Source organism: Eptatretus burgeri, chromosome 5 (assembly GCF_056783735.1).
Source record: "Eptatretus burgeri isolate ZD-2024b chromosome 5, Ebu_testis_v1, whole genome shotgun sequence".
Lineage (NCBI taxonomy): Eukaryota > Metazoa > Chordata > Myxini > Myxiniformes > Myxinidae > Eptatretus > Eptatretus burgeri.
In genome coordinates, this window is record NC_140965.1 from 62835681 (window position 1) to 62859621 (window position 23941).

At 46.7% G+C, this 23941-nt stretch overlaps 2 protein-coding genes across 2 annotated transcripts in view; one reads left to right on the top strand and one right to left on the bottom strand.

The window, feature by feature from the left end:
• CLDND1 (claudin domain containing 1) overlaps positions 1 to 16974 on the bottom strand; it is a 32352-nt gene extending 15378 nt beyond the window's left edge. Inside the window, exons 1-2 of the mRNA XM_085882041.1 lie at positions 16647 to 16974; positions 72 to 413 (exon numbers count right to left, since the gene is read on the bottom strand). Coding sequence (XP_085738167.1) covers positions 72 to 387 — 316 coding nt within the window. The 5' untranslated portion in view covers positions 388 to 413; positions 16647 to 16974. The remainder of the gene's footprint in view (positions 1 to 71; positions 414 to 16646) is intronic.
• An 827-nt stretch (positions 16975 to 17801) lies between these two features.
• Positions 17802 to 23941, top strand: part of NUFIP1 (nuclear FMR1 interacting protein 1) — a 47888-nt gene continuing 41748 nt past the window's right edge. Inside the window, exons 1-2 of the mRNA XM_085882040.1 lie at positions 17802 to 18172; positions 21468 to 21526. Of these exons, the coding sequence (XP_085738166.1) occupies positions 17938 to 18172; positions 21468 to 21526 (294 nt within the window). The 5' untranslated portion in view covers positions 17802 to 17937. The remainder of the gene's footprint in view (positions 18173 to 21467; positions 21527 to 23941) is intronic.

Consider the following 23941-nt stretch of genomic DNA (forward strand, 5'->3'; position numbering starts at 1 on the left):
ATTGTTACATTGTGTGTCTTTCTTTTTCTTTTCTTTTAAAGGTGTTGTTGATTTTTACAAAAGCAATGTACCTGAGAAGCCAAAGCATACTTTCCAGAGACCAATATGGCCACCCAGTAGTGCCAGTTGTCTCAGGCAATGCCCTTCCCCATCACCCCAACAGCCAGCAGAAGTGGGACGATCGGTACTCGATAAGGACGACTTGTTTCCAAGCATATTGCCTGGAGCAGGTGAATGATTGCCGAGATGGTTGCCAGGTGGTGTTGATTGGTTGTTGGGCATAAAACTCAGCCAATGTGAGCTGGCTATGGCAACAGCGATATATATAGTAGCCATAGAGCTCAACAACGTTGCAACAACAACAGCCGTTGCCACACGGTTCTCCATGGAGGTAAAGAAGAAAACTTTTGTTCCTGCAAGGAGGTTATAATGAGCATCATGAGTATTACTTTAGTAGCCTTTTAGCAAGTGACACTCTTTAAATGTAACCATGACAACGAATATAACAGTGTACTATAACAACATGTGACAAAGCATTTAATCTTTACACCTGAGATGTGATTCTTTCACATGTTATTTGCATTTTAATACCTACTTTTTCTTGTTTCCATAATTATTTCCGTGTGTGTGTGTGTGTGTGTGTGTGTGTGTGTGTGTGTGTGTGTGTGTGTGTGTGTGTGTGTGTGTGTGTGTGTGTGTGTGTGTGTGTGTGTATCCTCTGTAATTCCAAAACCATAAAACCTAGCAATCTGAAACATTGCATGCATACCAAGAAAACTCCAAGGAAGCGCAAGAGTGAAAATGGGGTGTCTGGTTAATTAAAACACCCCTTTTGAAGATAATAAATGGCCTTATTTAATTATATCCTTCATCAGGCAATCCTCGGCCACCTCACTCTCTGGGTCTTAAGGCGTTTCCTGAGTCACCTTGCTGGGGTCTGAAGCCACCAGGTTTTTTGGCCTGCCTAACCATGCCTTGACTTGGAACAGGCTGCAACGATTACTTAATGATAAAGTTGCTATTTTCACTTTCCTCACTCATATTATTGAATGCCCGTTCATCATGGCTACAAATCGCTGTGTACATTGCAATGCTTATAAATACCTGGAGAAGGTTTGTGACTTTATTTAATTTCTTTTGTGACTTTATTTAATTTACACACATGCGATCACCACGAGTATCTCTTAAACGAAGGAGAATTACAAAATTTAAGCTCCAGAATCGAACTTACAAGCAGTTCCGACTCCAAGAGAAGTGTTCCTTTGCCCAATTTGGGCGTCTCTGGGAGGTGTATGTTTAATGTGTAATTACGTGCCAAACGAGCCGTTTCTTATCAACCGTTTCATTTGAGTGCTTGCTTGAGTGCTTGAAGCCACCTGGCAAGCGCTCTCAAAGCTGCTTGGTTGTTCATTTTGGTAAAAGCACCCGTGCTCTCAATGGAACATCGATTAGACAGACGTAGGTTTCCGCCTGTGTTGGGCCCTGCGGTACCATGCGGTGGGTGCCTCGGGAGGTGTCTCATCCGCTGAAAATGTGCAATTTTATTTATGAAGGACATTCTTTTGTTTTACCTTATTGTGCGATCTCCTTTTAATGTAATCCATCCCTCAATTCGACATCGATTATATATATATATATATATATATATATATATATATATATATATATATATATATATATATATATATATATATATATATATATATATATATATATATATATATACATATATATATATATATACATATATATATATATATATATATATATATATATATATAGATATATATACAACCAGAGAGTTGGTGTCAAAGCCACCCAATGCTTGCCTGTTTATACATTTATCATTTTTAAAAGACGAGTAATAATATTTTTTATAAAGCATTGCAGTGAAGTCTGATCCAAATAATTTTAAAGCAATATATGTATTTGTATATTGTAATCAGTAAAAAATAGTGGTGGATAAAAACATTAGAAAGGAAATAACTTACACCAAAAACTTTAACATTTTCACGCTCACGCTCACGCTGACGCTCACGCCGGGGGTATCGCTATAGCTCTCTGTTCTTCGAACAGGCGAGCTAAAAACCAGAGAGTTGGTGTCAAAGCCACCCAATGCTCGCCTGTTTATACATTTATCGTTTTTAAAAGACTAGTCTAATAATATTTTTTTATCAAGCATTGCAGTGAAGTCTTATCCAAATAATTTTAAAGCAATATATGTATTTGTACATTGTAATCAGTAAAAAATAGTGTGGTAGATAAAAAAATTAGGAAGGAAATAACTTGCACCAAAAACTTTAACATTTTCACGCTCATGCTCAGCTCACGCTGGGGGTATCGCTATAGCTCTTTGTACTTCGAAAAGACGAGCGAACAATAAGGTCCATCCAACCAGGTGTTTGCCATGATCGAGCTGTGAAGGCAGAGAGCATAGATCGACATTTTGTGTTCTGTGCCTTGATATGTTTTTCAATTGAATTTTGCTCATTTCCCACTTGAATTCCTCTTTAAAGGTAAATCTTTGTGTTTGTCATTTTTATGTATTTTATGTGTGTGTTCATTTGTGCATGCGTGTATGTACATTAACTGCATTACCATAACGGAACTTGGTGAGTGCGTGTGTGCGTGCGTGTGTGGTCAGGTCAGGTCAGGTATGGGAGCATGCGCCAGAGCAGCGCGTCGCTGCGTCTACTTTCCGCCGGAACTCCAGGGGCCTCCGTCTGGCCATCTCCCAGGCAGATGCCTGGCTCATCCCCATCTCCTTGAGATGCCGATCAACCTGCTGCAACCACGAGGCACGTGGTCGGCCCATTGGCCTCCTCCACTCAGCAGACTGCCTTGCTGAGAGAATCTGGTGAGCAGGATCAGCGTCAGGAAAACGAGCCACATGTCCATACAGCCGCAACTGACGCTCACGGACCATGCAGGTAACAAATCTCATCCGAGTCTCTCTCAGCAACCGCTCGTTGGACACAAAATCTGACCAGCGATAGCCAAGGATTCTCCGAAGGGACCTGGTGTGTGTGTGTGTGTGTGTGTGTGTGTGTGTGTGTGTGTGTGTGTGTGTGTGTCGATTTAAATCTACAAATGTGGGTTTCAGAATGCGGAATGGAGTCCTCCCAAGGCGAGCTGAAAGTATCCACCTTCATTGTGGCATGGGGTCACGATTCATGGACCAAGTTATGAAGTTTTCTGTTTTCAAAGTTTTGTGCTGCTCTCTTCAGGATCGTTACTGAGCCCAGGACGGCTTCCAACTGTAGTTTGTTTGTAGTGATATTCCCAGGAATGGTTTTTAATATCTCTCTTGAGTTTCTTTATCATCACTGGTACAACTTTGGCATTCTTCAGCTTCCAGGATCTTTACATTTCATACTTGAGGTCTTCGTATTTGGTCATTTTCTTGATTTCTGCATCGTTAGTCCAAAATCACTGGCATCAACACCTCAATTAGCAATGCCGCCTTCTCTTTTTTTTGTACCGAAGTATGATATCTGGTCGCAATGCTTTGTTTTCGATGTTTATGTCCAATGGGATCATTAGGTCATACGTGAGCGGTACTTCAATGTTGTCAGTGATTGCTTTGGTTCATTTTCCCACAAATTTTCGGGAACTGGAACGTAAGAGTTTTTGCAGATGTGCCAGCGGATTACTTTACAAACTCTGTTGTGTCGTTGTGTGTGCAGATGTTGACATGTTTTTATTTTTTGGTCATTAAGCGTCATCAAAATAAAGACCAATTACTGCACTGTAGTCCCAAGAAGAAAACCAAACATAACAAGACACACACACACAATATATATATATATATATATATATATATATATATATATATATATATATATATATATATATATATATATATATATACATATACATATATAAATTATATATACATATATATATATAAATATATTGTTACGATTCCGCCAGTTCGACACCACGCACGACCGCTTACGGCCCAACCGCAGTCGCGTGTCTGTCGAAAACCGGAATTCAGTCGGAGCTTCCGGACAACTCCGGAAACCTGCTGCGGGTGCCTTAACGCACCATAAACTGCCAATATTCTGTCCACACGGTACAGGGTTAATCGCCGAATCTCGATATACCTAATTATCCGTGCAGACTGAAGTACCGAAAATTTATACCTCAACGGAACTCGTCCGGAAACGAGCCGCTTAGCGCGCTCGTTCCGTGTGCGATGCCAAGCGGTTTTAATCGCCAAGTTCCGTCGGACCAAATGACAACTTTCATTTGGCTCTAACAGCCTGCTAATTTCCCGAACGCGCCGTGGAAGTCAATGGGAGGAAATGGACGCAACGAGCAGGTTTACATTCAACAATGGGGCATTTATTTATTACAAATAAGCAATCAATGGGGATGGGGACATGGCACGAGCAAAAGCCAACAGCCGATGTCTATTCAATATGTACAGGCATGCACTTAAATCATTTCTACTTATAAAGACAAGGCGCCACAGAAACAGACTTTCATACAAAACCCAGAAAAGAAACGGGTCCGTGAGCCTTTATTCGGACTCGGAGCCTGGATGACCGAAGGCTCACAAGAGGCCGGGCAGGTTACCTGGCCACCCCTTGTGACGGCTCGAAGGTCTTCGGGTCTGCGACCCGTGGTGTGTCTGCCTGGCCCTCGTGTCGCAATGCGCCAGTTGCTTGTGCGGCCAGGCGGCTTGAGCAGCTCGGCGAGCGGCTTGAGTGGCTGCTTGGTGGCCCAGCTCTCGTCGCGGCATTTTGTCGGACCTGGCCGGCGACGCTTTCAGAGGAGTGAACTTGGCTCTTTTAGAGTTGATGCTCTTTAATGACTCATCCACTACCTCAGCGACGCTGCTCGACCGCCGTCAGGGTCGTTTTCCCAGACCACCAAGCTCCGCTGCTGCCGCTGGCTCTCCTTGCCCGGACTTCGACGACTCGCTGGAGTCCACCGCAGCTGGCACCTTGGTTTCTCCCCCGACTGGCACTGATTTCCGAAGCCGCGACTTGCACTGGTTCAAGACCGCTCTGACTCTCTACTCTGACTTCTCTCCACCGTTCCCCTACTGACTTCTGCACACTCTGGGCGAGCTCCACCCTTTATAGGTGGGGGCGAGCTGCCCCTTGAACTCTCACCCGAGGCCGGGCTCCACCCACTCTTCACCTCCGACCTCTCACCCCTCGAAAGCCTCGCTGGAAATCCCATGTCCGACGTCACCGGTTGGTTTCGGGGAAGCCATCCTGTGATCCATATATGCAAATAAGCTCGCGTTGTTTGTTCAGGAGATGATGGTTGGGGTTGTTTGTTTGTGTTTGTTGGAGATGATGGTTGCGATGTTTGTTCGCGTTGTAGGAGATGATGGTTGGTGCGGAGATGGTATTGTTCGTCGAGAAGATGGCGGTTGGTGTTGTTTGTTCACGTTTGTAGGAGATGATGGTTGCGATGTTTGTTCGCGTTGTAGGAGATGATGGTTGGCGCAGAGATGGCGTTGTTCGTCGAGGAGATGGCGGTGTTGCGATGTTTTCAAATAAAAGATAGAAAAGAATAATGACTACCTCAAAGATTCACAGCCCGGCACAAGAACAATGTCCTTTACACATCGGTGGGGGGGATCCTAACCTGGAACACATACTTATCGAAATAACTGATCTTCGGGGAACCTGAATGATGTTCTGTGAATTTCCACAACCGCAACAACAACAAAATATATATATATATATATATATATATATATATATATATATATATACACATACATACCTATATACATATATAGAACTAGAGGGGGAGCACTCAGTAGAGTGCAAAACCTCCGCCGCCAATACTGCTCGGTCACTCAAGTGAACCTGATATCCTATTCATTCAATTTGACGTCAACAGTGCTCACAGAGTTATGGATTGCAACTTTCCCTTTTACATACTCAATTCATTCGTCATAACTAGATTCCTTGAGACAGAAATTGATTTTATGTGGGTATATCCACCTGAAGTTCCAAAATCAGCCGCAATTATAATTTTGGCATGTCTTTTTGTTGGAAATCACTTATAACATGAAGAAATGCAAAAAAAAAAAAATTCAAATATTTTTTCAAAATGGCCGCCATAGCGGCCATATTGGATTTTGGAGCAAGTCCAAAATCTAATGGCCTGATCCTTGGATCATACCTAATCCCCCCACCAAGTTTCGTCGAAATCCGTAGAGGAGTTTTTCCGTAATACTGTTCACAAACAAACAAACAAACAAACAAACAGAAAGGGGTGAAAACTAACCTCCGATCTTCGATGGCGGAGGTTAAATACACACACACACACACACACACACACACACACACACACACACACACACACACACACACACACACACACACACACACACACACACACACACACACACACACACACACACACACACACTGTCCTGGTAAGTACTTAACAAAAGCAATTATATTTGAAGTTCGAACCTTAACTTTTAAGCAATTGACTAATTTCCCATCTGCCCGGCTCATCAGCTGGGCACCATTTTTCATCGAGGTTTTGATCCTTTCAGCCCAGAACCTCTCCAAACGGTGGACCCACAACCACAGTCACAGGTCCACATCAGTAGATTACTCAACATCAATGGACCCACAACCTCAAAGTTGTGTCCAGACAGTCAGTCAACACAGCAATGCAATATCCTTATTCAAACTTAATTAATTATTACTTATATTTAAAGTACAACTACATACGAATAACTTTATTCATACCCCACTTGATATAATATATTAAGCGAAAAACACTACCTTGTTGGCATGTCCATTACACAGCACCTCCATCTAACCATGGACTCAAACTGTCATTAAATAACCGATTTTAACACACTGCACTGCATATCCTAGCAACCACAAACAAATTATTTCAATGCTTATTCATAATGTATTTTAAAAATAATTTTTATTGTATTTTCATCGAAATACCTCCATTATTTAATACTATATATATAAAATCAATAATATTAATTAAATAATTTACTTCACTAAAATAATTTCTTTATTATTATTATTGTATCAAATGCAATGCAATAGGAACTTGTTTGCACAAAAACCAACCAAACTTAAATAAAACGTGATGATGGAGTCAAAAGACATTCTCACAAGACCTGATCAAACAATCAGCCAAATATCCTGTTTAACATGATGGAAAAAATATTCTCAGCACGTTCCACAAAATCATCTTTACTGAACAAATTCTTGCAAATCTAAGTAGCTGAGATGAAAAGACATTGTAACCCATTTTAATTGGTACATTGCAACCTGGAAAGGTGTACAAGACAACTGGGAAACTGAAATCATCAACTTTATGATATACACTTGTACTAAAACCATTCTGTCCAACTCTAACCAACACATCCAGATATGTAGCAACTGTACAATCATTATCACTCCTGTTTGCAATCATGTTATCTGGATAAATCTTGTGAAGCTGCCTATCAAAAAAATTATAGTTAACCACACAAATATCATTCGGTCATCTCTTCGAGCATGACCTAATAATATTGGTGTTGAGAGGAGAGGTGACGATCCGTCCGTCCGTTCACAATGAAGTTGAAGCGGGAGATCTGGTCATTAGTGATCCTGATAGAGGTCGATGAGACGTACATGATGGTATGACTTTCAAAGTCACCGAAGGTCAAGGTCAAGGTCACGAGGCCTTTGAAGTTGCGAAAATGACGATTTTCAAATTCTATCTCCTCCGCCATTTCTCAAGCGATCTTGAATTTGATTGTAGCATATGAATCCATGGGACAATATCTAAATTTTGGTCGGGCCGGATTTTCGATATTCGCTTTCGTTTTCGTGTCACGTGACTTCAAAGTTGGCAAAAAATGAGAAAATGACGATTTTCATGCGAAAATGATGATTTTCAAAATCTATCTCCTACATTTCTCAAGCAATCTTGAATTTGATTGTGGCATATGAATCTTTGGGACAATATCTAAATTTGGTCGGGCCGGATTTTCGATATTCACTTTCGTGTCACGTGACTTCAAAGTTTGCAAAAACTGCCCTACCTTCAGGAGGCGATATATTTTCTCGCAGAGATGACCATCACTCCCGCACAGGTGTATTTGTTCTTGTCTATATAATAACATGCACGAGATAATATTTGAGCTTATCCTCATTTTTAATCCATCAGTTTCTGCATGAATGAAAACTCACAGAAAATAAGAAAAATGGCCTCTGCCTCTCTCCTATATATTGTTGTGGTTGACGAAATTCGCAAACCACCATTCAGGTCCCTTAGGTGAGATATCTCTGTAAGTATATGTGTAGTTAGGCCCAAACCCGTTGTTTAGAGGGAATAAATGTCATTCATTCGGGCTGCGACCCCTGTAGATAGCCGTTTTTCTTTTACTATCTTTATTTTGGACCAGCCGCCATTACTACCACCACCAACCACGTCTCAACAGCCATCACACAACAACCACCAACCGCAACGCCGCTTCACACCAACAGCCACGACCCTTACCGTCACATCTCGCTCTCGCAACCATCGCATCACCGCCATTCCCGCGCCGCTTGTGGGCGCCGATCCTGGACTCGTGCAGGGCGCGCACCGAGCAGCAGGTGCAAAAACACCAGCCTTTCCGAAGCAATCGGATCAAAAACGTCTCACGCCCACTTCTGTTCCGTCCTATCGGCGAGCGTGGGGCGATTTGGCCCCGCCTCCAGGTGCGTCGGAGTATAATCGCTATATGCAGATTCGTGGATCAAAAAGCATTCACGCCCACTTTTCCTCTGTCCAATGGGGAGCCAGCCAGAGGTAAAGGGTCGAAGGTGAAGGAGCGAAGCCACGGGGGCTATAAAGGGCCGCGTTCGCTCGCCAAAAAGGGCAGTGGAGTTGGGAAGAGTCAGTCAAGAGAAGAGTCGGAGAAAGCAGTTGGACGGAGCTGTGGAGAGTTGGAGAGGTGGCGGCGGCGGTGAAGGCAGTCGAGAGGGCGCTCATGTCAGAGTCGGGGAGCTGCGGAGAGGGGAGGCCGGTAACGCGACCGAGGTCGTGGTGGAGACGCTCGTCGCGGGACCCGAGCCAGCAAGATATCCTCATCCCCCCCCCCCGAGCATCAACAACCCCCTCCTGTTTCCCCCCGCGCTGAGATAGTGCGAGAAGGGGGCCCCGTTCCCACCCCATTGCCAGACACTGTCCGCGAGGCCCGCGGAGTCGGGGCGCCACCGCCATTTTGCGACTCATCACCAGACGGGTAGGCTCGACGCGGTCTCGGCCCCAGGCCCGTCTGCCCCCTCATAGTGGAGGGTGGTCCCTTTTTCTTTTGCTTTGAGTATATGTGTTGTCGGCGCCGTCTGTGAAGTAAAACTGTATAAGTGTTGCCGTGTGCTCGGTAGTCGGTAGTAGATCTGCATTGTGTTTCTCTTTTACATTTGCTTTTTGTGCAGAATTGTCGTGTCACTTTTACATTTGCTTTTTGTGCAGAATTGTCGTGTCACTTTTACATTTGCTTTTGGTGTATAATTGTATATGTGTGCTTTCCGTTTGCCGCGGAATAAATGTGCTTTATGTTGAACTGTTTTTCCCGTTTCGCTTCGTCTTTTCTTTAATTGAATCTCCATCTTACTTCACGTAAAGGGTTGGTCGTGGGCTAAAGACGCCCAACAATTAATCGAACCGTCGAGGTTGACTATAACACCCCTCGGTTATCCCGATAGTACGGAACGGGTCGCTTGAAGTGGCCCGTGTCCGAAGTCGACCTGCGGCGAGGTGCGATCGCCCGGTCTACCCTCTGTGCGGGTACTTAGGTAGGTCGAATTTGGCGAGCAACCCTATCCCACGCGGGGGGCCGATTGGCACGATCGTGGTGAGGCCGAAAGGCCCACCCGTGACTAGTTCCCGGCGTTAGTCCGAGAGGGTCACGACGGGATTGTCCGTCTGGTGGGCGACGTGCCGCGATTCGAGTTACGTGGCCGTTCGCACGCCGGCGGGCGCGAATCCGCAACAATATTGTTAAGGATTCAGCGACGGAGGGATTCTCAACCCACTCCGGCCATCTCCGGGGTTTATAATGCCGGCTGGCTCGGCACAGGCCTCGGGTCACGCGTCTTCAATCGCGATACCAACGTAATCCTGGACCTTACCAGCTGGGGAAATAGAACCCCGGTTACAGACTGGTTTTGTCAGATGCCGAGCGTTTTCTGCCAGTCTGTAACCATTTTGGTTTTATATGCCAATCTAACGGATCGTTCCTCAACGCGACACGAATTGATCCATAGCGGCAACTTCATACGAACCAACCAGATTTATTGGGGAACATCAGGGAACACAACACAAGCAAAATATTCACGACAATGTTTTTATCAACAATCTTTAACCCGTTCTTAACTTGGGAACTACAGATTACAGGTTTTGAGGGGGTCCCTACCAAGATATGGCTTAAACAACATGCAGACAAGACAGACAGACACCATGCAGACAAGACAGAGTACTTGGTGATGTTTCATGGACGAGAGGAAAGTGTCAAAAGCACGAATGTCGCTTGTAACAAGCGAACAAGCTCGTAACAAGTCCACGGATTCGAGCCCAAGCTCGAACACGCCGCGTGGCAAGATGGCGACGCCGTACTCTTTCTTCTCAAGGCACCGCGTGCGCACGCCCTCCTCAGCGCGTTCTAGCCCCGCGCAATGTCGACGGCACAAGACCGTTAGATCGACGGTGGGTCTCTGCTGGTTTCCCACAAGGTCCAGCATACAAGTCTGTTCACCTGGCCTGTTCACCAGACAAGGCCAAATAGAGGTGTTTGGGCTCCGGCAGGCAGATCGGCAGGCGGATCGACAAACGTGTCGAGGACCGTCTCATGAAAGTCGATCGCCCACTCGACGTGCAGGCAGCCTCAAGTCATTTCTCCTGCCTCCTTCACAAAGCAGATTGCAGACAGACACAGCCATCCCCTACACAGCAGATCACGACTCCCACCAGTCGTTTCTCAGTTCCACCTTTTCTTTCTCGGCCGATGGCAGACTCGACCCTCAGGTTCAGTTTTCTCTCCCGGCCGATTCACCACTGCCTTTCCTTTTCTCGCTCGCCTCGAAGCCCCTGCTCATCCAGCAGATCGTGACTCGACACTCGTCGTTTCTCTGTTGCCTTCCCTGCCTTTCTTTCGGCTCGTCCTCACGAAAAAACAGACACAGCTGTTCCGTGTACAGCCGATCGGCGCCACCTCGGCGCTCAGTTTTACCACAGTTTATTTTTTGTTCGCTCGCTGCGAGCCACTCGCTCCTCCCCTTTTGGAAGCCGACAAACTCCTCCCCCCAGCTCAACCTCCCTCTCCAGACCACTCCCCCTCAGCCGACTGAGCAGGGCCTATCGTCCGGAGAGGGGAGGAAGAAGAAGCCCTCGGCACACCACCACTGTACGAACAATAAACATGCATCCTACACCTCCCGACACACATGTAACATCCATTTTACCGAACAACCTAGCTAAACATGCATTTAATGGGGGATCTGAGCTAATCCTATATTTAGTAGCCTACTAAGGGCCATTTCCGAAACAATATATAAAATATATATATATATATATATATATATATATATATATATATATATATATATATATATATATATATATATATATATATATATATATATATTGTGTCGCCGAAATAGGTGACCCTTATTGTCAGTAATTCTGTCTGTTTGTTTGGATGTTTGTCATCAGCATAATTGGGAGTATACGTGGGCGGATTCTGACCAAACTCGGGTGGTAGGTACATCTTAAGACCAAGTGCTTTGGAAATTGTGATGGCTGCTCGGAACGCTTTGGTTCCCTAGCAACAACCGAAAAACCTTCAAAATCGGTACCGTTCACGCAAAATCAATTCTGAAAGCCATTATCCCACGTAGGGTTATGAAATTTGGCACGAATGATCTACAGGTGATGCTCTATCAAATATATTACAGTTTTTGTGAAATATGGAATACTTTACCCGCAGTGCTCCCGACAATTAGGGTATGCGCGAAAATTGAAGGCCCCTGAGCGACCAGGTGAGTGCATCGATACGAATGAAACCTTGCAGGTTCATGGTACTCAATGAGTACTACAACTTTGCCTCAGGACATATTGACCGATTTCGCTTAGGTCAGGGGTCAAAGGTCAATTAGTGCAAAAATCGATAATATGCAAGAGCTGGAGGTGCCTTCGCGCCAAATGTTACTCCTCCTAGGGTTATGGTCGGATGGTCATGAAAATTCACACTAATCGTCTGGAATACATTGTGCACAAACGATCGAGCCGGGTTTTCAATTTAGATCTTTGTTCACCCACAGCACCCCCTCTAACTTTGGGGATTTCCGATCCCAACCCGCATTTTCGGTACTTTCATTCAAATGGATACAGAGTAGTTATCAGTAGATGGAACTGGATGAGATTTGATATGCATAATCTTAAGGTGATTTCCTATCCGCTATATGACATCCATTTTGCTCTATATCTTATAGTTTCTATGCTCGGCGACCCATCACCGCCTACCGGCTTGTATCTCTATCTCGCTCCCTCTCAGACCCCTCCCCTCTCACACCCCACCCCTCCCCCTGCTCACCCACCCCTCCCTCTCTGTTGAGGGGACTGTGGCACTTACGAATCAGATTTGGAGTGAGCTGACCAGAGAGGTGCACACTGCATGTACAAGCATGCATGCAGGCAGACCTTTGCCAGGTAGATAGCATGGGTATTAAATGCTCCTGCCACAGTTCTCGTGTGTGTGTGTGTGTGTGTGTGTGTGTGTGTGTGTGTGTGTGTGTGTGTGTGTGTGTGTGTGTGTGTGTGTGTGTGTGTGTGTGTGTGTGTGTGTGTGTGTGTGTGTGTGGTCGTGGGGTCGTGGGGTCGTGGGGTCGTGGGGTCAATAAGCATAACATATTGTTGCGGTTGTGGAAATTCACAGAACATCATTCAGGTTCCCCCAAAGATCAGTTATTTCGATAAGTACGTGTTTCAGGTTAGAATCCCCACCGATGTGGAAAGGGAATTGTTCATGTGCCGGGCTGTGAATCTTTGAGGTAGCAATTTTTCTTTCTCTATCTGTTATTTTAAAACAACACAACATCCTCATCATCAACAAACAACGCCATCTTCACAACCCAGCATCTCCTACAACACGAAACAAACAGCAACTGTCATCTCTTCACCATCGACAAACAACGCCAACCATCTCCTGAACAAACAACGCGAGCCGATTTGCATAAACGGATCAAAACGAGGGTTTCCCCGACACCAACCCGTGACATCGAACATGGGGTTCCCAGCGAGGCTTACCAGGGGTGAGAGGTTGGAGGTGAAAAGTGGGCGGAGCCCGGCCTCGGGTGAGAGATCAAAGAGCGGCTCGCCCCGGGCCAATATAAGGGCGGAACTCTAACGAGTTCGTGGATATTCGTCGCTCTCTGGAGACGATGAGATTCCCGGAGAGAGAGGAGAAGAAGGGAGCGCCAGGCGAGAGTCGGAGGTCGTCGGAGAGGAGTGCACGCCAGAGGTCCTGCCAGCTGCGGTGGAGTCGAGCAAGCTGCGTCGTGGTCCGGGCGAACGGCCCTGAGACGGTCGAGCGACGCTGAGGTAGTGAACGGGACACGAAGAGCATCAACTCTAAAAGAGAAAAAGACCCGTTCACTCCTCCGAGCGCGTCGCCGGCCAGGCCCGACCGACCAGGCCACAGTGGAGGCCAGATGACTGAGGGGAACCGAGCAAGCTGCTCGCCAAGCTGCTCAAGCCGCCCGGCCGCTCAGCAACTGGTGTGTTGCGACACAAGGGCCAAGCAAGAGACACCAGGGGTCACCGACCCAAAGTCCTTCGAGTCGCCACAAGGGGCGGCAAGGTAACCTGCGTGGCCTCTTGTGAGCCCTCAGTCATCCAGGCTCCGAGTTGGAATAAAGGCTCACGAGCCCGTTTCTTTTCCTGGGTTTTGTATGAAAGTCTGTGGCGCCTTGTCTTTATAAGTAGAATTGTTGGTTCAGTGCGTTCCTGTACATAATAGACATTGGCTGTAGGCTTTGCTTGTGTCATGTCCCCTTCCCCCATTGATTGCTTGCCTGTTGAAATAAATGCCTACATTGTTAGAATGTCAATCTGCTTGTTGCGTCATTTCCTCCCATTTACTTCCACGGCGCGTTCGGGAAATTAGCCGGCCATTAAAGCCAAATTAAAGGGGTCAATTGGTCCGACGGAACTTGGCGATTAAAACCGCTCGGCATCGCACACGGAATGAGCGCGCTTAGCGGTTCTTTTTCGTACGAGTTCCGTTGAGGTATGCATTCTCTGTACTTCTGTCTGCGCGGATAATTAGGTATATCGAGATTCGGCGATTAACCCTGTACCGCGTGGACAGAATATTGACAGTTTATGATGCATCAAGGCACCCGTAGCAGGTTTCCGGAGTTGTCCGGAAGCTACGACTGAATTCCGGGTTTCGGCGGACGTGCGACTGCGGTTGGGCCTTAAGCGGTCGTGCGTGGCTGTCCGAACTGGCTAATTCGAAACAATATCATTCTCTTTGCTGAGCCCACCTCCTCCCCTCACCTTTCTGTCCCTCTCTCCCCCTAATAAAATGTAGCACTGTTCTGCCTGTCTGTCTGTCACTCTCTCACACCCATCCCTCCCGTAGTGTGTAGCAACGTTTGGTGAGGCATTACTCTCCCCACCTCACCCCCTACCTCACCTTCTACTAGCCCCCCTCCCTCCCTACCCCGCCCCTGCCCCCCTTGCTCTCTCCCCTAGCACCCCTCCCCCTCTCTCCCATAACACCACCTCCTTCCCTCTCTCCCCTACACCACCTCCCTCTTTCTCCAACCACCCCTCTCTCCCCTACCACCTCTCTTTCCCCTACCACCCCTCCGTCACCCTCTCTCCCCTACCACTCCTCCATCCCCCTCTCTCCCCTACCACCCTTCCACACCTCTCTCCCCTACCACCCCTCCATCCCCCTCTATCCCCTACCACCCCTCCCCTACCACCCCTCCACACCTCTCTCCCCTACCACCCCTCCGTCCCCCTACCACCCCTCTCTCCCCCTCTCTCTCCCCTACCACCCTTCCACACCTCTCTCCCCTACCACCCCTCCATCCCCCTCTATCCCCTACCACCCCTTCCTCCCCTACCACCCCTCCACACCTCTCTCCCCTACCACCCCTCCGTCCCCCTACCACCCCTCTCTCCCCTACCAACCCTCCGCACCTCTCTCCCCTACCACCCCTCTGCACCTCTCTCCCACCCGTCCACCCCACCCCCACCCCTCCACCCGCCCACCCCACCCCCACCCCTCCACCCGCCCACCCCACCCCACCCCTCCACCCGCCCACCCCACCTCTCTCCTCCCCCACCCCCCTTAAGACACCAGTCTAACTCGTACTCAATAAAAATCCATCTAACAACCTCTGGAGAGCTCAAAGTCGAATGTGTTCCTCAACTCTGGACGCACGCACGTAAAGATGCTCAATCATCGGCTGGTTGTCAGCATCCTCATGAGTAAACTAAAACGGGCACTCATAGAGCGCATACCTTCGCCGCCACTACTTTTTTGTTCTTGGTATGAGTGTGGGGAACTGGTTTGATGCTGGTTTGATGCAAATCGAATAAGAATTGACTGAGTTATGCCGAAAACCGCATATTTTTAAAGGGCGTGACCCCCCCCCCCCCCGACATTTAACCCCAACCGGTGACATGTGTTATGACGTCATTGTGTCACAAGATTGGGCATTAAATTCTGAACATTTTGGTGCTGGGTTCATGTAAAGCGGACAAGAATTGACCGCGTTATGACAAAAACCGCATATTTTTCAAGGTCGTGACCCCCCTGACCTTTGACCCCTAACCGGTAACAAGAGTATGGGCGTCATTGTGTCATATTGCATATCACAAGATGAGGCGTTGAATTCTGAACATTTTGGCGTTAGCTGCATGCAAATTGAATAAAAATTGACCGTGTTATCGTAAAAAGACGATTTTGACCTTTTCGTGACCTTGACCTTGACCTTTGACCCGAACGATCCCAAAATCTAATCGAATGCTTCCTGGCTAATAACCAATCATCCCACCAAATTTCATGCAATTCGGTTTAACACTTTTTGAGTTATACGAATCACAAGATTACAAACAAACAAACAAACAAATAAATACACACCGACCAAAACATAACCTTTCGCAGAATGCGAAGGTAAAAAAAACCACTGAATAAGTTTATGTTACACGAGTTCACTTTCACTTACAGGAACCTCAACGCGTGACGAGGCCATTCAGCCCATCAAGCTTGTGTAACGGTTGCCAACCTAATGCCTGTTTGTTTGTGCTTTATCCTTTAAAAACAAACAAACAAACAAACAACGCAGAGCGTGAAGGAGCATGCACAATGTTTGAGGTGTTTAGTGTGCATCGAAGGGACCGGATTCGAACCACCGAACTCTCAAACTGAAAACGGAAGCTCTATAACCATGACAACCCCGATTCTCCATAAGAACCCTCATCCGTCTCGCAAACATCACGAGGCGACCGAGGACGTGCAGATACCGGTGATCCGCAAGTTTGATGACATCCCCAAATGAATACCTACTTACATTATATAACCATTTCCTTTTACATCATCACACAGTCAAACTGCCACACACAGACACACGGTAAGGCCTCACGTCCACAGATGCACAAGAGATGTCTTCCTCCTTCCTGCTTGCGAAGTATCTATCCCGGGTCTCTTGTCAACGTTTATATCTGTACAAGTTTAAAAACACCACGACACCGAAAATCGCCTCGCTGGAGGTCTTCGGTCCCGTTGTCCTCCGTTCCTATGTAAGAGTGTGTCGAAAAGTAAGGAGCCTCCAACAAACGTCCATGTTGTTGTCACTCACAGGATTCAGGACTTTAGTTCCTCAATAAAAAAAAACCAAGAACAAATGTGTCGAAAAGCCGCGTCCTAAAGGTTTTGTCTTCACCAGAAGAACAAGAAGAAAAAAAAAAACAACAACTTCCGATATTTCGTCACGTGCCTTGACGGAGCCAATAGCGAGACTCGTCATGGACGATCGTCGTCGTTCATGACGAGAAAATAGTGTATTTACGAAATTACAATACATTAAATGGAATAATCTTTAAATAGTAACGTGAACTTTTCGAAACTTTAAAGCAAATGTCCGAATATATTTAAAAGTTGATGATAGACGCTCTCAAAAGGCACCCTCAATGCGAGGATGTGTACAAGTGTTTAGTATTTAAGGAGATCCGGATCCTGTATAAAAAAAAGAGTCGAGTCCGAAAGGTTTTTAGAAGAAGAAGAAGAAGAAGAAGAAGAAGAAGAAGAAGACAGAGATATCTCGCAACGCGAAACGCGGCGAAAAATTAAAAATCACGAGTCCCACAAAACCGGCTCATCCTGATGTAACCTGGCTCAATGTTATCTTAATACACGAGGTTATTGTTATCTTAACACGTCAGCAACTGTTGAAATTATTACAAATAAATAATTATGCGTCCACAAGTTCTTGAGATGTCTCTCATTGGTGTAGATTCACTTTTAAAGTTCTAGTAGTCGGATCCGGATCTTGATCTTCACCAAAATCTAATCAGTTCGTCCTCGTCACACACCGAACCTGTCCACGAAATTTCATCCGGATCCGTGCACAACTTTTTGAGGTATCCTGTACACAACAGACAAACAGACAGAAAGAAAGGGGAGAAAACATAATCACCTTCACTGAAAGAGAACGTGTGTTTTAGTTGAGTGGCGTATATAGAGCCTCACGGCTCTGAAATCGCCACGAAACCCGAGAGGAAGAAGAAGAAGAAGAAGTAGTAGTAGTCGTAGTCGTAACCCACATGCTTGTACCGGAAGTGGTAACAACGAGCGATTCACGTGGTGAGGGACGCGCGCGTTGAGGTTTCCATAACTTGGAGCTTCATTGGATTTTCCTATCGTCCGATTTCTCCATGAATAGTTATGATCCCGCTTGTTCACCTTTCCTCGACCATCAATCGCAGTTCCAATGGAGCGTCGCCTTCCAACAGGACCCGCGCCATTTCGCTCCGGCATATCCGCCAGGTCCATTCCAATATGGTCCACCGTGTCCCTCGACACCCTGTCCATCGACACCCTGTCCTTCGTGGATGGCTCCCGGCACCTGGCTTCACCATGGTTTGAGACCCTCCACACCCAACTGGCAAGGTGAGGGGGAGAAGAGAAGGAAAAGGGGGGAAAAAATACAAAAACTACAAAAAATTAAATAATTTAATTAATTAAAAAAGCTATTTTTTGGATCTTTGTCTCGATGGGTTGGGGTGGTGTTGGGCATGATGGGCTGAATGGCCTGCACCTGTGTTCGATTTCCTTGTGTCCTTGTATCATCGGGTCGGGAATCGAACCCAGCTCAAAGATGAGTGTTTTACAGAGGTATGGAATCTGAGCTGTGCTCTCAGCCTGACATAAAGCTTCAGACCCCCTGAGGAGAACTTCCAACATCCATGTTATCTTGAGAGATCAAATTGGTGGTCATCCTCCATTAGGCCACTAAAAAATATATATATATATATATATATATATATATATATATATGTATATATATACAGGATTGTAGCTACATAATTCACTCAACATTGCAGGTACAGCACAGCCACGATCTCGCAGTGTTGTGCTCTGGGAGTTGGATGGCCATCTTGCATCTGCTACGCTACTCGCGTGCATCTTGCGTCCCCCGCTAACTGATTTTGGGGGGTGGGGGAACTGGCATGTTGACTACATGAATTACGCTTTTTGTGTCAAACTGACAGGGACAACATGACCCAACAGGCAAGCTTATGACCATGTACATGGCATGCCATTTTTTTTAACCCCCCCCCCCCCCCAAAAAAAAATGCCATGAGTCAAGTATCAGACATGTCAGTTCTCTGCTCCCAAATAAATATCATCACGTAGGTCATATACCCGACACGTCACCAACACATTCACGAGGTCGATTTAAAATTACAATCCACAGTTCAAAACAAATATATTGTTGCAAATTCGCACCCGCCGGCGTGCAAACGGCCACGTAACTCGAATCGCGGCACGTCGCCCACCGGACGGACAATTCTGTCGTGACCCTCTCGGAACAACGCCGGGAGCTAGTCACGGGTGGGGGTTTAACCTCACCACGATCGTGCCAATTGCCCACCCGCGCAGGATAGGGTTGCTCACCAAATTCGATCTACCTAAGTAACTGCGCGAATGGTCGACCGGGCGATCGTATCACGCCACAGGCCGACTCCAGACACGAACCGCTTAAGCGGTCCGTTCCGTGCTACAGTGATAACCGAGCGGTGTTATCGTCGGCCTTGACGGTTCCGATTAATTACCGGGATGTTGCACCCACTATGAACCCCTTACGTGAAGTAGGATGGAGAGTCAATTAAATGGAAGGAGACGAAGCAGAGCGAGAACAGTTCAACAAGCAAGCATTATATTCCGCGGCACACGGAAAGCACGTATATACAGCCATACAGAATCAAAATGCACATAAAGCAAATGAAATACAACCGACTAACGCGTACACACGGCAACACTTATACAGTTCTACTTCACAGACGGCGCCAACACACATTTACACAAAAGCAAAAGAAAGAAGCCACCCTCACAGACAAGGAGGCAGACAGGCCCGGAGGCCAAATGTGCGCGGGGCCTGGAGGAGCGGCCAGGTCCACGAGACCGGGGAGGTCTTACCCGCGTCCTCGTGACGCGTTGGCGGGCAAGCCGCAAAGTGTCCGCGCCGCTGTGCCCTGACTCCGGGCCCCTGGCGTGCTTGTTGGCACCACGTTTGGGGTGCGGGAGGAACGGGGCCCCCCTTTGCACTATCTCAGCATGGGGGAAGGGGAAATTGTTGATGCCCTGGGGGAGGGGAGTGGCTGGCTGGCTTGGGTCCCGCGATGAGACAAGCGATCCCCCACACCGCAACCTCGTCGCCGACCACCTTCCTCCTTGCCTCGGACCCGAGCTCCCTTGCCTGCAGCTCCACCGCGCGCACTCGACTCGACTCCACCAACGCAACGCTCCTTGTCTCCAAAAGCTACTCCCTACGACACACTCTCCTCCTCGCTCAACTCCAGCGCACGAGTCGCCTTCCGCTCGCACCTTTATAGCGCTCAGGACGCGCCGATATGCAAATTCCCGGATCAGGACGCAATTGGAGGCAGGCCCACACCGCCCCCACCCCCCCTCCCCCGGTCAGCCATTGGTCGGGCAAAAATGGGCGTGAACCTCCCCTGATCCTAAAATTTGCATAGACGGACCTAGACGGAATTCACCTCCACGCGCCTGGAGGCGGGGCCAAGCCGCCTCACGCTTGCCCATTGGACGAAGGAGAAGTGGGCGTGAAGCGTTTCTGATCCGAATTTTCCCCTCGGAAAGGCCGCCATTCGCGCTCACGGCTCGGTGCGTTCGGCACCAATCGCCGAACGGGCCCGAGACAGCCCGACGTTCAGTGTTCACAGGTGGTGCGGGAATGGCCGTAGAAGCGATGTGGGATGAAGTTGTGAAGGTAAAGGCAAAGGTGGTGGTGTGGCGTTGTTGTAGTGTAGTTGGCGCTGTGGTGGGGATGGCGTGGTTGTTGAGATGCTGTTTGTTTGAAATAAAAGATAGAGAAAGAAAAACGACTAACTCAAAGCGTCGCAGCCCGGATGGATCACATAAATTCCCTCTATACAACGGGTTTGGGCTAACTACACATGTACCTATGGAGATATCTCACCTGAGGGCCCTTTATGGTGTAATGCGAATTTCCACAACCGTAACAATATTTAAATGTATGGCAACATACAAAAAAACACGACACACTCTGTGCATATTCAAATTATTCGCTGTGCCCTCTTTCTGTATAGATCTACAGGAAGCATTGATTTAAATACACAGAGTTACACATGTGGGATGTGGACTCACCAGCGCTGTTTGGTCTTGCTTCTGTATGGCCTCTCCCTGGTCCAACTCGCCAAAAGCGAAATCAGACTAAACGTCACACAGTGAGCGTAGCCCATCAAGAATTGCTCCAGCATACCATGGCTTCAGGACTTTAGTTCGAGCCGGAATTTGCAAGCACATGAAAACCACCTTCACAAATGAAAAGCGTCACGGAAGCGGGAAACGGCACGGCAATGAAAAGCGCAGTGAGTGGAAAGCGGCAGCAGAGCACTCAGTGCTGCGACTCTGTTTTAAGAATAAATGATCGATTCAGAGAATGGTGCCAGTTGTACTCGACGATATGGATTTTTTTTTTCAGGATGTTTCACAAAATACCAAATAACAAAAAAAAGGAGTCTGCTTCAAAAATGGAAGCGGGTAGGGATAATTAGCTGGTGTTTTTTAAAATTTTATTTGGCCTTAAGGACTACAATTAGCTGTTTGTTCAATGGCAATAGTCAAGCACTAGGTCTTGGCAGTGAAATTGTCTTTTTCATTTCTCACACCCCACCCGTCCCACCCACCCACCTTTCAGGGAACCATCACCAGAATAACATCACAACTTGGAACAATGGATGGAACAGCTCTCCAAAGGTATTTTTATTTAAAGTGTATTTATTCCTCTATTTTACACTCATTCTAGTTGCACTTTTTCAACTTAAAGGGGAACCCAAACACTCAGACCACCTCAATACTGATCTATCCGTTGATACCCAATAAAATGGATATGATGTGTCTTTCTGATTTCCCAATTATAAAGTCGGTAAATTTGCGATTAATCGTCATCATCTTCAAATTAACCTTGACGTCGCATCAGGAAGTCGACCGTTGTTGTATTCGTATTGTCAACGGGTTACATCGCAGAACAATTTAACTCAAACAGAGAATATTTTTCGATGTTCAACAAATATGCCGAGTCGATGCGTCCTTTGCTTGTATAGTACTACAAACTGAAATGGTTTCATGCTACACCAATGGCCGAAACAGCCTAAGTCTGCCAGAAATTGGACGAGGTTTGTCTGAAAGACTAGTGTGAATCGGGCCGAGAAAATGCTTGCTTTTGTGCTCGGAACATTTTACAGATCATTGTAATGAAACAAAAGAGATGTCCAGCTCTTGTGGTTATCCACCACGATTGAGAGAGGTTGTTATCCCCATGTTTAAGCAGAAGAAACCGCCGTCGCTCGAAACTGTAACACCATCTCCATCCAGCTACCAGCACGTGTACACGGACAATTTGAGTGGTGAATCGTGCAACTGTTGCCATTGCCTGGAATTTACCACAAAAGCATCACAAAACAATTATCTTATCAACACAAATTTCTACAAAACAAATCAACCGCTGTCTGTCTATAATGGAGAGAAAGTATGTATCATCTACTTCTCCAAGATAATACTAGGGTTGGGCACACCGACTTTTTCTCTGTTTTCCCGTTGAAAGGAGTGTTTTTATGGCCATTTTTCACGCTGATCACGAATCCGTTGAAATTTTTGACCTAGGATGATGTCTAAGGTTGGTAAAATGCAAAAAATCAAAATGGCCACCAAATTTACCCACTTTTCATGTAAAATTTGATAATTATGGCTTACTAGGGCATGTAATAATATTACATGCCCGAGTAAGCCATAATTAGTAAGACATAATTAGTAATTATGTCTTAGTAAGACATCATCCTCGGTCAAAAATTTCAACGGATTCGTGATCAGCGTGAAAAATGGCCATAAAAAAACACTCCTTTTAACGGGACAACAGAGAAAAAGTCGATGTGTGCCCAACCCTAATATTACATGCCCGAGTAAGCCATAATTATCAAATTTTACCTGCAAAGTGGGTAAATTTAGCGGCCATTTTTAATTTTTGCATTTTACCAACCAAAGACATCATCCTATGTCAAAAAGCTCAACGGATTCGTGATCAGCGTGAAATTTGGCCATAAAAAAACACTCCTTTCAAATAAAGTATGGTTGTATGCCCAACCCTAATAATATTGTTACGGATTTGGAAGCCTTTTGCACACAGACAGTCAGCAGCCCCCGCAGTTCAGTTATTTCGATAAGTATGTGTTTATAGTTAGGGTCCCGTCCCTTATGTCTAATGGGAATTTCATGTGTGCGCTGCGGGTTTATTTTTTAGTCAGGGTTTTTTTTTTTTTTACAACAACAACAGCGGCACCGTCCCTCACTCAACCCGGTCGCCATTACGCACGTGGTCTTAAGTGAGGAGGTAGACGGAGCTACAATTGCGTCAGATCGGGACTCCACCCAGAAGGGTGGGAGTTCTCCCGCCTACCGTGGGTCTGTCCAATGAGGGACGGCCAGCGAATCTTGCGACGCAACCGTCCAATCAGGAGGCAAGTGGCCAGGAAAGAAATCCCTCCCACCTCACGTGAGGAAGAACGATCGGCGCGTTCTGTCTGGCTGGCTGGGTCTGCCTCGCCTGGTGTGTCTGATCCGTGAAAGCTTTTTCGGCCTTGATCGCCAGTCTCCTCGTCGTCTCTCACCTCGTCCGCCTTCGTGCTGGCTGGCGTCCGTCGCTCTATCCCTCGTTCCTGGTGTTTGGTGCTGCGTTGAGGCGGTGGGTTCGAGTCCCGCCACCGGACAAGCTCAACCAGACCGCACGAGGTAGACAGGTGCAAGTGCAGACTCTTGCCCTCAGCTCGCCTTCCCTCCCGAGCTGAAGGGCCAAATAAAGGCCGCGGCCACCATTTCTTTTGGGTGTGTGTGTGTGTCTGTTGGCCCAGTCTATAAATAGCAATTGTTTAAGTGCATTTTACATTACGTGCATTTCTTCTTAATAGTCGGTTTAACTCTGCTATTTTTGTGCTCCCCTGCCCCATTATAAATTTACCCCGATTGTTCAATGTACCAGCTCGTTGTCTGTCACTATCTTTCATTGGTTTTGCACGGTGCGTATTGGGAATTAAGGAGGCCGTCGTGCCATAATTGTTCATTTGGACCGACGGACCTTGGTAATCCCCGCTCAGGTTACACCCGGTTCGGGCTCGGTAA